Source organism: Syngnathus leptorhynchus, chromosome 15 (genome assembly GCF_054491065.1).
Source record: "Syngnathus leptorhynchus isolate UIUO chromosome 15, UIUO_Slep, whole genome shotgun sequence".
NCBI lineage: Eukaryota > Metazoa > Chordata > Actinopteri > Syngnathiformes > Syngnathidae > Syngnathus > Syngnathus leptorhynchus.
The window spans coordinates 6,884,931-6,896,223 of NC_141209.1; the positions used below are offsets into that span (position 1 = coordinate 6,884,931).

At 41.7% G+C, this 11,293-nt stretch overlaps 4 protein-coding genes across 4 annotated transcripts; 2 read left to right on the forward strand and 2 right to left on the reverse strand.

Annotated features, from left to right (window-relative positions):
* The first annotated feature begins 343 nt into the window (after positions 1-343).
* LOC147045412 (bone morphogenetic protein 8A-like) lies at positions 344-2,670 on the forward strand. The gene is made up of 5 exons (XM_085931838.1): positions 344-610; positions 1,137-1,282; positions 1,349-1,426; positions 1,706-1,827; positions 2,027-2,670. The coding sequence occupies exons 1-5, from the start codon at positions 504-506 to the stop codon at positions 2,168-2,170; spliced, it is 597 nt and encodes a 198-aa protein (XP_085787964.1). The 5' UTR covers positions 344-503; the 3' UTR covers positions 2,171-2,670.
* Positions 2,671-3,001: 331 nt separating this feature from the next.
* On the forward strand, positions 3,002-4,557 carry LOC147045413 (ubiquitin thioesterase OTUB2-like). The gene is made up of 5 exons (XM_085931837.1): positions 3,002-3,307; positions 3,392-3,510; positions 3,599-3,683; positions 3,748-3,939; positions 4,015-4,557. Exons 1-5 carry the CDS (start codon positions 3,227-3,229, stop codon positions 4,219-4,221), a joined length of 684 nt encoding a protein of 227 aa, XP_085787963.1. The 5' UTR covers positions 3,002-3,226; the 3' UTR covers positions 4,222-4,557.
* On the reverse strand, positions 4,512-8,240 carry ddx24 (DEAD (Asp-Glu-Ala-Asp) box helicase 24). Its single transcript, XM_085931831.1, has 9 exons — positions 8,051-8,240; positions 7,168-7,960; positions 6,559-7,014; positions 6,279-6,432; positions 5,686-6,195; positions 5,481-5,556; positions 5,136-5,324; positions 4,917-5,046; positions 4,512-4,856 (listed from the first exon to the last, which is right to left on the reverse strand). Exons 2-9 carry the CDS (start codon positions 7,955-7,957, stop codon positions 4,588-4,590), a joined length of 2,574 nt encoding a protein of 857 aa, XP_085787957.1. The 5' UTR covers positions 7,958-7,960; positions 8,051-8,240; the 3' UTR covers positions 4,512-4,587.
* A 206-nt stretch (positions 8,241-8,446) lies between these two features.
* Positions 8,447-10,272, reverse strand: serpina10b (serpin peptidase inhibitor, clade A (alpha-1 antiproteinase, antitrypsin), member 10b). The gene is made up of 5 exons (XM_085931832.1): positions 10,160-10,272; positions 9,436-10,065; positions 9,093-9,366; positions 8,870-9,017; positions 8,447-8,792 (listed from the first exon to the last, which is right to left on the reverse strand). Exons 1-5 carry the CDS (start codon positions 10,164-10,166, stop codon positions 8,601-8,603), a joined length of 1,251 nt encoding a protein of 416 aa, XP_085787958.1. The 5' UTR covers positions 10,167-10,272; the 3' UTR covers positions 8,447-8,600.
* Between the last annotated feature and the right edge of the window lie 1,021 nt (positions 10,273-11,293).

The following is an 11,293-nucleotide window of genomic DNA, read 5'->3' on the forward strand; positions in this document are numbered from 1 at the left end:
GATCCGACTATCATAAATTGACCCCAAAAAGGTTTCAAAAGGCCACCCCAAAAAAAAAAAAAATGCAAATCTGCCATTTTGGTTTGAAGCGGCCATGTTAGGCGAGATAATTTATTTACTTTAGTTGGCCGCATGTCCAGCCTTGAGTTTGACGTTCATGGTGGAATCTCTTTTGATGTTGTTTTATTGGGGCGTCTATGTGCACCGCAGAGCTTGTGGGTGGTTTTGCACCTTCCACTGTTAATTATCGCTTCCTCTCTTTCAGTGTGTTGGCTCATCCTTCATGTTCTCTTTCACACAGACCTGGGGACAGGACAACAATGTTAAACATCTCAAGGCCAAGCAAAGCTTCAGGAAGATAAAAAGCCAGTTTTCCCAGGAACTGACAAGCACTACCTTGTGTAGCATCTTCACGTCTGGTCACTCCGAGTGCCACCTGCCACCGCAAGAAGCCAGCGACCGTCCTGTTCGCCCGTCGTAGTCCATCCAGCCAGACACCTGAGATGGCCTTCACCTCCTTCGCTGTGATAGCACTGATGTGCTCCTCCGTGATGATGGCAATCGTCTCACGGCCCAAGCAGGAAGATGCGCTGCCGCAAGACTTCATCAGGTGAGGCTCAATGAAAAAGCCTGTAGTTACACTTTGTTGGATCTAATGTAACATGTGACCACCATGACAGAATAATCTTAATTCTACTTATAAGACTGAAAGACAAAATATGAACAAACAAAACAATAAATCAAATTCATATATAATATCGTATTTTTTGTTCATATATTTTGAACATTTTTGTGAAAACATTTATGACCTGATGTATTGATGAAATATTGAGTATTTGTACTGTAGTTTCCTAAATGCATTTTAGTTTTTGTTTTACAAACATTTGAAACATATTCTTGCATTATTTAGTTATGTTTATTTTAGTTTCAATGATTTTTTTGGTTGTATTTGTACTTTACTTTTTATATGGTCATTTGTGGACATCTCATTTCAAACACATACACATGCATAATATTTTAATTCATATTTTCCATCATAAATATCATCTTTATGAATTTAACGAATTTTATTTTACATATATTTCTCATTTTTAGACTGAAATCATTTTGAAGTTACTTTTACTGTTTGCACGCAGGTGCCATGGTGAGTCCCTGCAGTCAATCCGAAAGGAGCTCTTGACTTCCCTCAACCTGGAGAGCGAACCACTGTTGCCCAAGGGCGGCAGGAAGCAGTGGAACGCAACTGCCGAGCGACTCAAGAGGGCTGTGGCAGCAATGGCAGGTAGAACTGAAAAGCAATATTGACAACCTGAATATCAGTAACTTTAACGCCCATTTTCTTCCATAGTCTCTCCCGGCTACTTTCCTGATGATGGCCACGACGCCTCAGGATGCTGTGGAGAGACCTTAGAGGTTTCCATGACAGGTACACACAAACAGAAATATATATATTTTTTTATATAACAATGACAAATGGAATATGTCCTTTATGTGTGTCTTGGAGCAGCACATTGATTATTGAAGTAAAACAAAAAATATCCTGCAAAACATTCAATTGTTTTCTTGATTTGTGTCATTACTTTGTTTTATTGAGTGCAATATAAATGGGTGCTATTGTTCTTCTGAGTTGGAATTAAATAGGATTTGAGTGTCTAGCTAAACAAAGATGTTCACTCTGCTAATTCCTTGCATGTTTTTCGTCCAGATCTCGGCTGGGACAATTGGATGATCTATCCTGAGAGTGTCACCTGGATGCACTGCGCCCCCTGCGGCCACAGCGCGTCGTGCAAGCCCCAGCCCAACATCCCCCAACGTGATGACTTGCAGGTCTGTTTGCTACAGATGAGTTTCATTTGCTGCCTGTTGTCTTGAAGAAAAAAATAAATCATTTTAACAGGGCTGTAAAGGCTATTTGGATCCACTGTTTAGCAATAAATAACAGCCTTCATGCATTATTGTTGCGTCCCAGTTTTGAATATCGATATATTCCATCGTTTATAACCCTCCTGTGTTCCTTTTTCTGCAGATCCAGGCACCATGTTGCCAGCCCACCGCTCAGAATAGAGTGCCTGTGGTGTACATGGATGAGTGGAACACCATTGTCATCACCTCCATGCCCCTGACCAGCCGTTGCGGCTGTTTGGGCACCATTCAGCCTCCCCAGGAGTAACAATTGTCACCTTGTTGTGCAGCACACTTCCCTACACTCGAAAATGCTCAAATAACTTCAGTATATTGCCATAAATTTGCATTGTAAAAAAAAAAAAGTCTTTTGCCAAGAAATTGATAAGCAATAAGATAGATTACAACATCCATCCATTCTGTTCAGGGTCGCAGGTCACCGTGTTAGTAACCTTCCTTCAATTTTCTGCATTTCAGTTGAAAAGAACAACACAAAGCAAACAAACAGTGACCATATTTGATTTCTTTATACACTATACTGAGTGCTGAACTAAGTAAATTGTTTTTGTGACTGGTTCTAGTTCTCACTTTTTTTAACATGGTTACTATGGTTACAAATATCACTATTTGTAATTTTTTTTAATAGATGTATGCATGTTTATATATTCATAGCACCTCAATCTTCATATATGATGACACATCTCACTTTGTTCATAATTTGTGCTGCCATTTCTTGTTTAATAAAGACAAAAAAAACTCTCAAAATGACCGATTTTGTTTGTGCAATCTTTGTAGATTATTTATACAAGTTTTACTTGTAGTTATGCCCCTCCAGCATTTTATTATATAACTCTAAAATATGTTCATAAATAATTTATATCTGTTCAGCACCCTTTTAACCCAGGAGAAAAAAAAATCCCCTGGTAGCTTTAATTGCTTGATTTTTGCCACAGTAACTTTGGATTTGCTTGAAACGTATGACTTACATATTTGTGACGTAATATCACCTCAACTTTAATGTATCCTTGAAAAAATTACTACATGGGGGAAAGGACATGACGATGTCGTCACCGTCCTAGTGTTATAATAAAGATGCACTGTATCTTTAAGACACAAACACGTGGTACTCTCTTATACAGTACTTACTTCCGTCAAAACTAAAAACAAACCTAGGGGAAGCGTCGTGTTGAACGCTATACCCGTAATGTAGTTTATCACCAAAAAACGTAAAAGAATGTCACGGTGCGAAGGGGCATAACGATCTCGCCATTCGAAGCTGCATTTTTTTTTTTTTTTTGGTAATCGCGTTATCTTCTTCGGAAAAATGGAGGCTGGCATCTTGGTGTCTGACAGAGAAGATGTCTCTGTGCTCTTCGAACAACAAAAACATTCCAGAAAATGTCAAGTAGGTTACGTCACAGCTGGTAGCGCAACTATAAAAGGCCATTTTTTGTGTGTGTTTTTTTAAATCACTGCTGTGCTTCTTCAGGAATTGAGCGGCTTGTTCTCCTCCGTGAGGAGAGTGCGAGGCGATGGGAACTGTTTTTACAGAGCCTTTTGTTTCGCCTATTTGGAGTCACTTCTGCACGATGTTAAGGCTTTGCAAAGGTCTCTATTATTATTATTATGCTCAAAGAATATCTTTCTTCTTCAACGAAATCTTCTGATTACTCCCATCTACTGATCTCACATTCAGATTCAAGGAGAAAATCATCACGACCAGTGAACACCTCTCCTCTGCAGGATTTGACCAGAGTTCCTTCCAGCTCCATTTGAACACAGTAAGTCGTCTTTTTCAAATGATATATTGAACCTATAGTGATATTGAATTTTCTCCACTTAAAGGTCCTCAATGTCATCGAGCACTGCGAGGGCAGCGAAGGGGATGAAATGCTGTTCAGGTTCTTCAACGACCGCATGACCTCGGACAGCGTGGTGCAGTACCTGCGCCTGCTCACCTCCGCGCACCTGCAGAACCACGCAGATGACTTCTGCAACTTTGTAGAAGCACCCAGTCTGCAAGTCTACTGTCATCAAGTCAGTTGCCATAGTTTGTTCACCTCTGCTCGATGGTGTATCTCCTTAAATTAAACTTGTTTTGTCTTTGTGCAGGAAGTAGAAGCCATGGGAATGGAATGTGACCATGTGGACATCCTGGCTCTGACTCAGGCGCTGGACATCTGCATCCATATTGTCTCAATGGACGGTGAAGATGGGCAGTTGGTGCACCACGTTATCCCTGATGGAGCAGAGCCTTCCATGCATCTCCTCCACCACGTATCCCACTTTAGCATTCTGGGCCCACGACCGCCACCCTGACTGTGTATGAGTTTAATTCTGAAAAGATCATTTTAGGATGATATGCGACTTTTCTTCATACAATCTCATATATTTTTAAAAAAAAATATTTCATGACAACAATGATGTACTGTCCTAGCTCAAATATCATGTAGCGCTAACAAATTGCCCAATCCGATTTTAGAGATGACTATTTCTCATACCAGCTTGTATGTCTACGATATACCCTCAGTTTTATTACTAATGTGAGTCCGTATTTTTCTTCTGCATTCCAAGTTGTGTGTAATTAATGAAATAATTACAATTTGCCATTAAAATAATCATTTTTATGAGGCAAAAGCGCAGTGTAGATGATTGCTGTCAAATTTCAAGATGTAAAAATTGCATTCAGTGCCGGCGTTTTTTCTCCTTTCTTTTTTGTTGCTGCGGCGGAGCGGGTTTTTTTTTCTTCTGTGCCGACACACTCATGAGGGCGCTTTGCTCCCCTCTGACGGGCAGATTAGCCAGGGACAGGCGTCCCATCTGAGTGGGGTACTTGGTCTTTGTCAAACTGTTGAACACAGGCTGTAAGAGAAGCTGCTTCAAGTGTTTCTTCATCCCTTTTACCATCTTCTGTTGCCCCCGATCATCATCATCATCATCATCCCTCCCGTTGCCTGCAGAAGTTGCAAAATTGTCAAGACTCTGCATTTGATTGGTTCCGAACGTGGACTCACCTAGCAAGAGATCTTCGTCGAGGTCGATCTCCATAGCTTCTGCTGCTTGCCTGAACCAGGAGTTGTGATGTTTTTGTCTGCTGTTGTAGAACTCAACCTTTTCTATCTTTCTGGCCAGGTTGACACGCTCCTGAATTGACAATTCCCATTTTGAAACAAATTACATACATATCTCAAACTCAAATTCAAAAGAAGGCTTTTGAAGCGGCTTGCTCTCACCTTGATTGCCTCCATAAAATGGAGCTCCACAGGAAACCTGGGCAGCTCCTCATCCTTTTCCAGGTTCTTATAAATCTTTTTGAAGTTCATCACGTCGTCAGGTCCGATGAGAAGCAAACTTAGACCCTCGTTTGTAGCTCTGGCTGTCCGGCCACTTCGATGGACGTATGTTTCCGATGTGCGAGGAACCTTACAGGTTGGATGAGATGGTGATAAAAATAATTGAGTCATACAAAAGTTTCATCAAAATAAATCAGAGAGAGCATATTTAAAAAAAAAAAAAAAAAAAACCGCTGTAGCGCTTAAAATGTCTCGGAAAGGGGACTGTCGAGTCCAAAATGTTACCTGGTAGTGAATGACATGCTGCACATTGGGGATATCCAGTCCTCTTGCTGCTACGTCAGTCGTCAGCAAAACACAACTGAGGAGAAAACATCGGCAAAAAAGTCAAGTTCACCATTGCACGAGTCCAGACTTTGTCGATGGAGGTGTGTGTGTGTGTGTGTGTGTGTGTGGGGGGGGGGGGGGGGGGGGGGTTAATCAGCCTCACTTCTCCATCTCAGCAAACCTCTCCAGGTTCTTCAGCCGCTGCCTCTGGTGCATGTTGGCGTGCAGCGGCAGCGGCGTGCAGTCCAGAATATTCAGCAGCTGGTTGAGTCGCTTGATGCAGTCGATGCTGTTGGCAAACACCATGGTGCGTCCGGGATACTGCAGCAGGAAGTAGTAGAGGAAAAAGTCCTTGTCCTCTTTCTGGCAGTGAATCTGCGTCTCGGTCAAGGTCTCCGCAGTGGCCTGCTTCCTGGTCAGGTCGACCACTTTGGGTTTGGAATTGATCCCTACTTTGGCCATGAGGAGCGCCACCTTGTCGGTCAGCTGCTCCTTCTTCTTCTTCTGCAGCACACGCATGGGTAGGTTGTGGATCATGGTCAGCGTGGCGGAAAACACAAAGTTTTGCCTTTTAGGATTGAGTTGAGTGGTGTTCAGCATCTCCAGGAGAGAATCCAGCTCGGCGAAGTGGCCTCGTTCTACCATGCGGTCGGCTTCGTCGATCACTAAGCTCCTGGAGAACGCCGCCGGCGTGGCCGACAATTATTACCGCGGCAAATTACTTTCCATGAGTGCCGAGTAGAGGCGTAGACCTACTTGAGCTGTTTGAGGTTGAGAAGGTGTGGATGCTTCTCTTTGATCAAGTCCCACAGACGTCCAGGAGTGGCGATGATGATTTCCGGCCTGTGATTCAACAGCCTCCTCTGCTTCTGTTGCGCCATCCCACCCACTACGATGGCTGTCTTGATTCCTGTGCAAAAGTAACCAAAGTACCAATGGATGAAAATGAACAATTCTGCGGTTATCACCCAAAAAAAAAAAAAAGAGGCAATCAAATTTTGTCTCCTGCAAAACATGCGAATGCACACAATCTCACCAGTAAACTTGGCCACAGCGTCTATGTGGTGTTTGACTTGGACTGCCAACTCCCTGGTGGGGGTGAGGACCAATCCCAGTAGAGGTTGAGCCTGGTTCTTCTTCCCCGCAGTGGTGTCTGCGTCAAACTCAACATCGTCGATGACTTTCACGCAACCAAGATTTCCATCCTGACCTTGATCGCCATTGTCAGAATCACGGTGGTCCTCATTGTCATCTTCCGCAGATTCTCCTATGTCGGCCTGCCCGCTGATACTTCCTTCTTTTTCGTCAGCCTGCCCGCTGATACGTCCTTGTTCCTCGCCTCGCTCCTCAGGATCAGCTTCAGGGGCCTCTGTCAAACTCCCATGTTCCTTCTCTGGATCCACGCCATCGTCCTTGTCATTTTCTACATGTTCCTTCCACTTCAGGATGTTATGGATCATGGGAATGCCAAATGCTAATGTTTTACCGCTTCCTGAAATGACAAATTATTTGTCTCAGTCTATTACGGGAATGAGCATTTAAAAAAAAAAAAAAACGTCATACACCTGGTTAGAATGTGCCCCACCCCCAAGTCGCACTGATTTACAAATTGTGCCTCCTATAATTGGTTTGAAGAGACTCTTACCCGTTTCGGCTGCTCCTAAAATATCCAAACGATCTCGGATGGCTGGAGGGAGCACCAGGGCTTGAATTGGGGTCGGTGATGAGAAACCAAGGCTGCTTAGGGCCTTCAGTACAAGAGATGGTACAAACAGGTCTTTCCATGCACTCATATCAACGTTTTTCCCTTCAGAACCAGAAAGGGCAGCTTTACTCCAGTTATTCTGTTGTTTTTTGGGCCTTTGCTCTTTATTCTGAGTAGTATTGGGATGTTGTTGTCCGTCTTGTTTTTGCTGCTTCTTTTTCTTTTTTAATTTGGCCTTTATCTTAAGTTTTGGTTGATCTAAGTTAGTAGTGGCTGGTGTAGCTTCGGATGTATCTTCTTGATCGGTTTTCAGTTCCTCTTCCTCACCTGCATCCTCCTGCATTGTAATGGTCTTATTTTGAGTGGATTCGTTTCTTAAAATGTTCTTTTTTTTCTTTTTCTTGGCAGGTCCAACAGACTTCTCTGATTCTTTGCTGTCTACGGCTCCTTTTTCGATCACCTCTTCAACTTCTCTTGACTTTCTTTTCTTTCCTTTTTTCTTTCCATCTTCGGGTTCATTCTCTGTCTCAGATGAAAGCTTCTTAATATCCACCACGCGGTAATCGGTCAGTTCTTCAAAACAAACCAGACCGTCCAGCATGCCCTCTTCGGAACAAAGTTCGGGATCTAAATCCACCGCTTTCCATTGGCCCGTCATTTGAATGCTCTTTTTTTTCGGCTTGGGTCGCGCGAAGATCTTTCGCTTCTTTTTTGTCTTATTTGTGTTCATTTTCTGGAAATGTTAATCGGAAAAAAAACAAGGGTCAGGACATCTAAATCAAGCGACGCATGTAGTTAAACAATCAGCAACGCAAGTACTCACTCAAGCGGTTTAGAAAATCCTCCTTTGAAAAAATCGCAAAAGATCACGCCGCTACGATTAGCAGCGTAGCTGTGTCGCCTCTTGATCGTGTTAAAAAAATTAAATTTATCGAGTTCCAAGACAACCGCACATGTCATGAGAGAGCAGCCATTCCTTCTTATGACGTAGAACGTTTCTTTTGTTCTGCAGATATTTAACGTAACGTTTAGATACATTACCGCCCTCTGCTGGTTTGGCTCAAATATGCTTTGTAAATCCCTTCATTCAATAATAATAATAATAATAATAATAATAATAATAATAATAATAATAATAATAATAATAAAAATGAAAATATAAATAAAAATGTTGCAGCGACCTGGGAGGTGCGCGCCTGTCTGCACAAATACAACAGCACATTCTGTAGCATTTTATTACATATCAGGGGTCTTTTACAATATCTACCATTAGAAGAATTTCAAAGTAAATCTGAGGTTTGGTTGAAAAACCTACAGCTGAATAAACAAGTGCCAATGCATTTCTAAAGTCAAAGTACAGCAAGTCACGGCTGCTAGTTTTTGGTGGGGTCAATCACCCTGCCCATGAACAACAGGGATTTTGTGTCTTCATGGTATATGAAGAAGAAAAATGGACGGTTGACAATGAAGGTCTGGGGTAATATGTAGGGAATAATGCCAGTTGTTGTGGCAGCCGCCGCGGTGGTCCCCACCTCATCCACATCGATAACTGCTTTATGTAACACCTGCAATTCAAAGTCAGTTGAAGACATTTAAAAGAGGCAAATCGAAGGCTGCAAAATATGCATGTGTGAAAACTGACCTCTGAAACCTTAAGGCCTTTGTCATTGCTCAGTTTTGTCAAATTGGCAGAACCACTGAAGAGATTGGTGAAACCCATATCCGGGAGGATGTTTTGCAAAGCGTACGATTCTTCCATCTTAAATTTAGGGATGTTGATCTCCAATTTACTGTGAACATAATGATACGTTAGGCAACTTGATCATCTGTCACATGAATAAAAAAAAAAGCTATATACAGCTCACGTCTTCTGCAGTTTTTTGATCCAACCGAGCATTCTCTTTGCAGTTATCTCATCGTCGATAGTATTGTAATCCACTCCTTTGTTAGGCAGCAGGATGAGCATGGCCACGCCTTCCAGGTAGGGCAGTTTCAGTACACGCGCGCCAAGACGCGTATCTTCCATTGTCTCGAATTTGTCCTCATTGAACATCATCGGAACTTGTAGAATATTATAGTTGTCAACGTAAAAGGGTGCATTGTATGTGTAGTTGGCGTTGAACGGAATCTTCCACCCACCTGTAGTGGTCAAAAGTACATAGCAGTGCAAAACACGTAAGAAAGTAACAGTCTTCAATTTCAACTTACCTTGGAAGTAAAACGTGTTGATCATCATAAGCTCCGTCATAGGATCGATTCCGGAAAGCATTTCTGTCACTTTGCCCCTCGTCTTGTCTTTTATATAGTCGTTAATGAGACTGATGCTTGCATTTGTGTCTTCAAAGTCGACATTCTTGATGTCTGCGTAAAAATAGGACTTCATCTGTTCCTCAAAGGTCTTCTCAATGATTAAGTGCTGATGGACAAAAAGGGACATGCTTTGGTCCAGTTTGGTGATTCCATTGTGCGAGATGTTCCCGTGGAGCATCTGGAACAACTTTGGAATAAGATCTGGCTGATCTTCTTGCTCCAGATTCTTCAGTTTGAGTCCTTTTAGTATCTCCTCATATGTATCGCCATTAGCGGCCATGGAGAGGGCAGCAAAACTAGTGGAAATGCTCAGAGGGGAGAAGAAGATGTTCTTGTCGTGGTAAGTGGATATTTTACGATAAAGGTCCATCGCAAACTCGACATTTTTGAAGGAGAGATTCAAAATGCTGGAGTAAGGACCCGATGCTTGTTGCGCCGGAGCAAAGAGACATATTAGGATGAAAACAAAACCCATCTTCACCTTGTATGGAAACATTATTTGTGTCTGGGAATGGTGCGGCACATTACCTGAATCATGAAGACAAATTCAAATAATTGTAATTACAGATCTGACATGACCAAATGAACAGAAACATCATTTCCAACGCACTCTCATACTTACCATCCATCCTTGAGTAATGTTAAGTCCAAAACGTATTATTTGGGGAAACAAAGTGCAAGTATGCTTTGAGTGTTACACATTAACGAAGGCACGTATTTGTTGTTCTCTGCCCCCTCCCTCGCAATATATTGATGCATTTAGTGTGTGTGTGCGTTTATGTATGCATGAGGGAAAATAAAAAAACATGTTATTATACCAGTGAGGGGTTTAAATGACTATCACAGGAGTTATAAAAATAATAATGCTCAGTTTATTAGCAAAGTTGGAGACATATTAATTTGACAATATCAATGGCATGCTAACATAATTGCTTTGGCACATTGTATCGTGAGAGCGAATCGGGTGTCCATCCGTCCCGTCCGTCCATGGTGGTGTGCTATGAATAAAAGTTGAATAAAACAACCAAAACCTGGTAAATGTTTCTTTAATCCTGAAACAACACCAGAATGTGAGCATTATGGAATAAAAACATGACAAAATGATGAGTTAGTGCTAGCAAGTGAAAGTCAAACTAGTGCTTCATCCAGCATTTGCATGCTTACCTGTACATTTTAAAATCAAGCAAAAAAAGGGGGCAAAAATGACAGCAGAGATGGAATCTCCCCTGAGGTCACACTGTACATTATTTCAAATTCCGTATAACAAAACACTTAATTAAGCATTGCTGGAAATGTGAACAATAAACTGGTTCCATAATACAATGATGGTTAATGCTATAATGTGTTCTTTGGATTCATTTTAAAAAACTTGGCTATTAAATTTGGAAGGCCATTAATCGAACAGTGGCAGAAACACGTGATTTTTTTTTAAAAGCAGTGCAAATAAACAGCAAACCGTTTTAAAGGGGACGTGTCAAAATAGAAATCATCCGTTCAGCACCACAGATACTGAGAATGTTCCGAGTCCTGATGGAATAATGATTTGATTCATTTATCACATGCAGATTACAAATCCTGTTCCCTTTTTAAGTACTGTATGTACATATGTTGTCGTTGACTAACGGGAAAATATTATGCATCATTTCAAAAGTGACTCCACAGTTCATGTTCTCTCGATCCAAAATAGATTGACTCTGAATTGTACAATGATATGAGTTACTGATTCCTAATCAACAGTAATCAAGGCACAGCAACC

Bases quoted from the DNA above. Each gene is read 5' to 3' on its own strand.
- LOC147045412 (XM_085931838.1), top strand. From the start codon at position 504: ATGGCCTTCACCTCCTTCGCTGTGATAGCACTGATGTGCTCCTCCGTG. The intron at 1,427-1,705 runs GTACACACAAAC...TTTTTCGTCCAG, and splicing joins CTTAGAGGTTTCCATGACAG to ATCTCGGCTGGGACAATTGG. The intron at 1,828-2,026 runs GTCTGTTTGCTA...CTTTTTCTGCAG, and splicing joins CCCAACGTGATGACTTGCAG to ATCCAGGCACCATGTTGCCA.
- LOC147045413 (XM_085931837.1), top strand. From the start codon at position 3,227: ATGGAGGCTGGCATCTTGGTGTCTGACAGAGAAGATGTCTCTGTGCTC. The intron at 3,511-3,598 runs GTCTCTATTATT...TCTCACATTCAG, and splicing joins GATGTTAAGGCTTTGCAAAG to ATTCAAGGAGAAAATCATCA. The intron at 3,940-4,014 runs GTCAGTTGCCAT...GTCTTTGTGCAG, and splicing joins TGCAAGTCTACTGTCATCAA to GAAGTAGAAGCCATGGGAAT.
- ddx24 (XM_085931831.1), bottom strand. From the start codon at position 7,957: ATGAACACAAATAAGACAAAAAAGAAGCGAAAGATCTTCGCGCGACCC. The intron at 7,015-7,167 runs GTAAGAGTCTCT...TTGTCATTTCAG, and splicing joins TTTAGGAGCAGCCGAAACGG to GAAGCGGTAAAACATTAGCA. The intron at 6,196-6,278 runs GTAGGTCTACGC...GGCGTTCTCCAG, and splicing joins CTCAACCTCAAACAGCTCAA to GAGCTTAGTGATCGACGAAG.
- serpina10b (XM_085931832.1), bottom strand. The intron at 9,367-9,435 runs GTAAGTTGAAAT...TGACCACTACAG, and splicing joins CAACACGTTTTACTTCCAAG to GTGGGTGGAAGATTCCGTTC. The intron at 8,793-8,869 runs GTCAGTTTTCAC...TTTGAATTGCAG, and splicing joins AAGGCCTTAAGGTTTCAGAG to GTGTTACATAAAGCAGTTAT.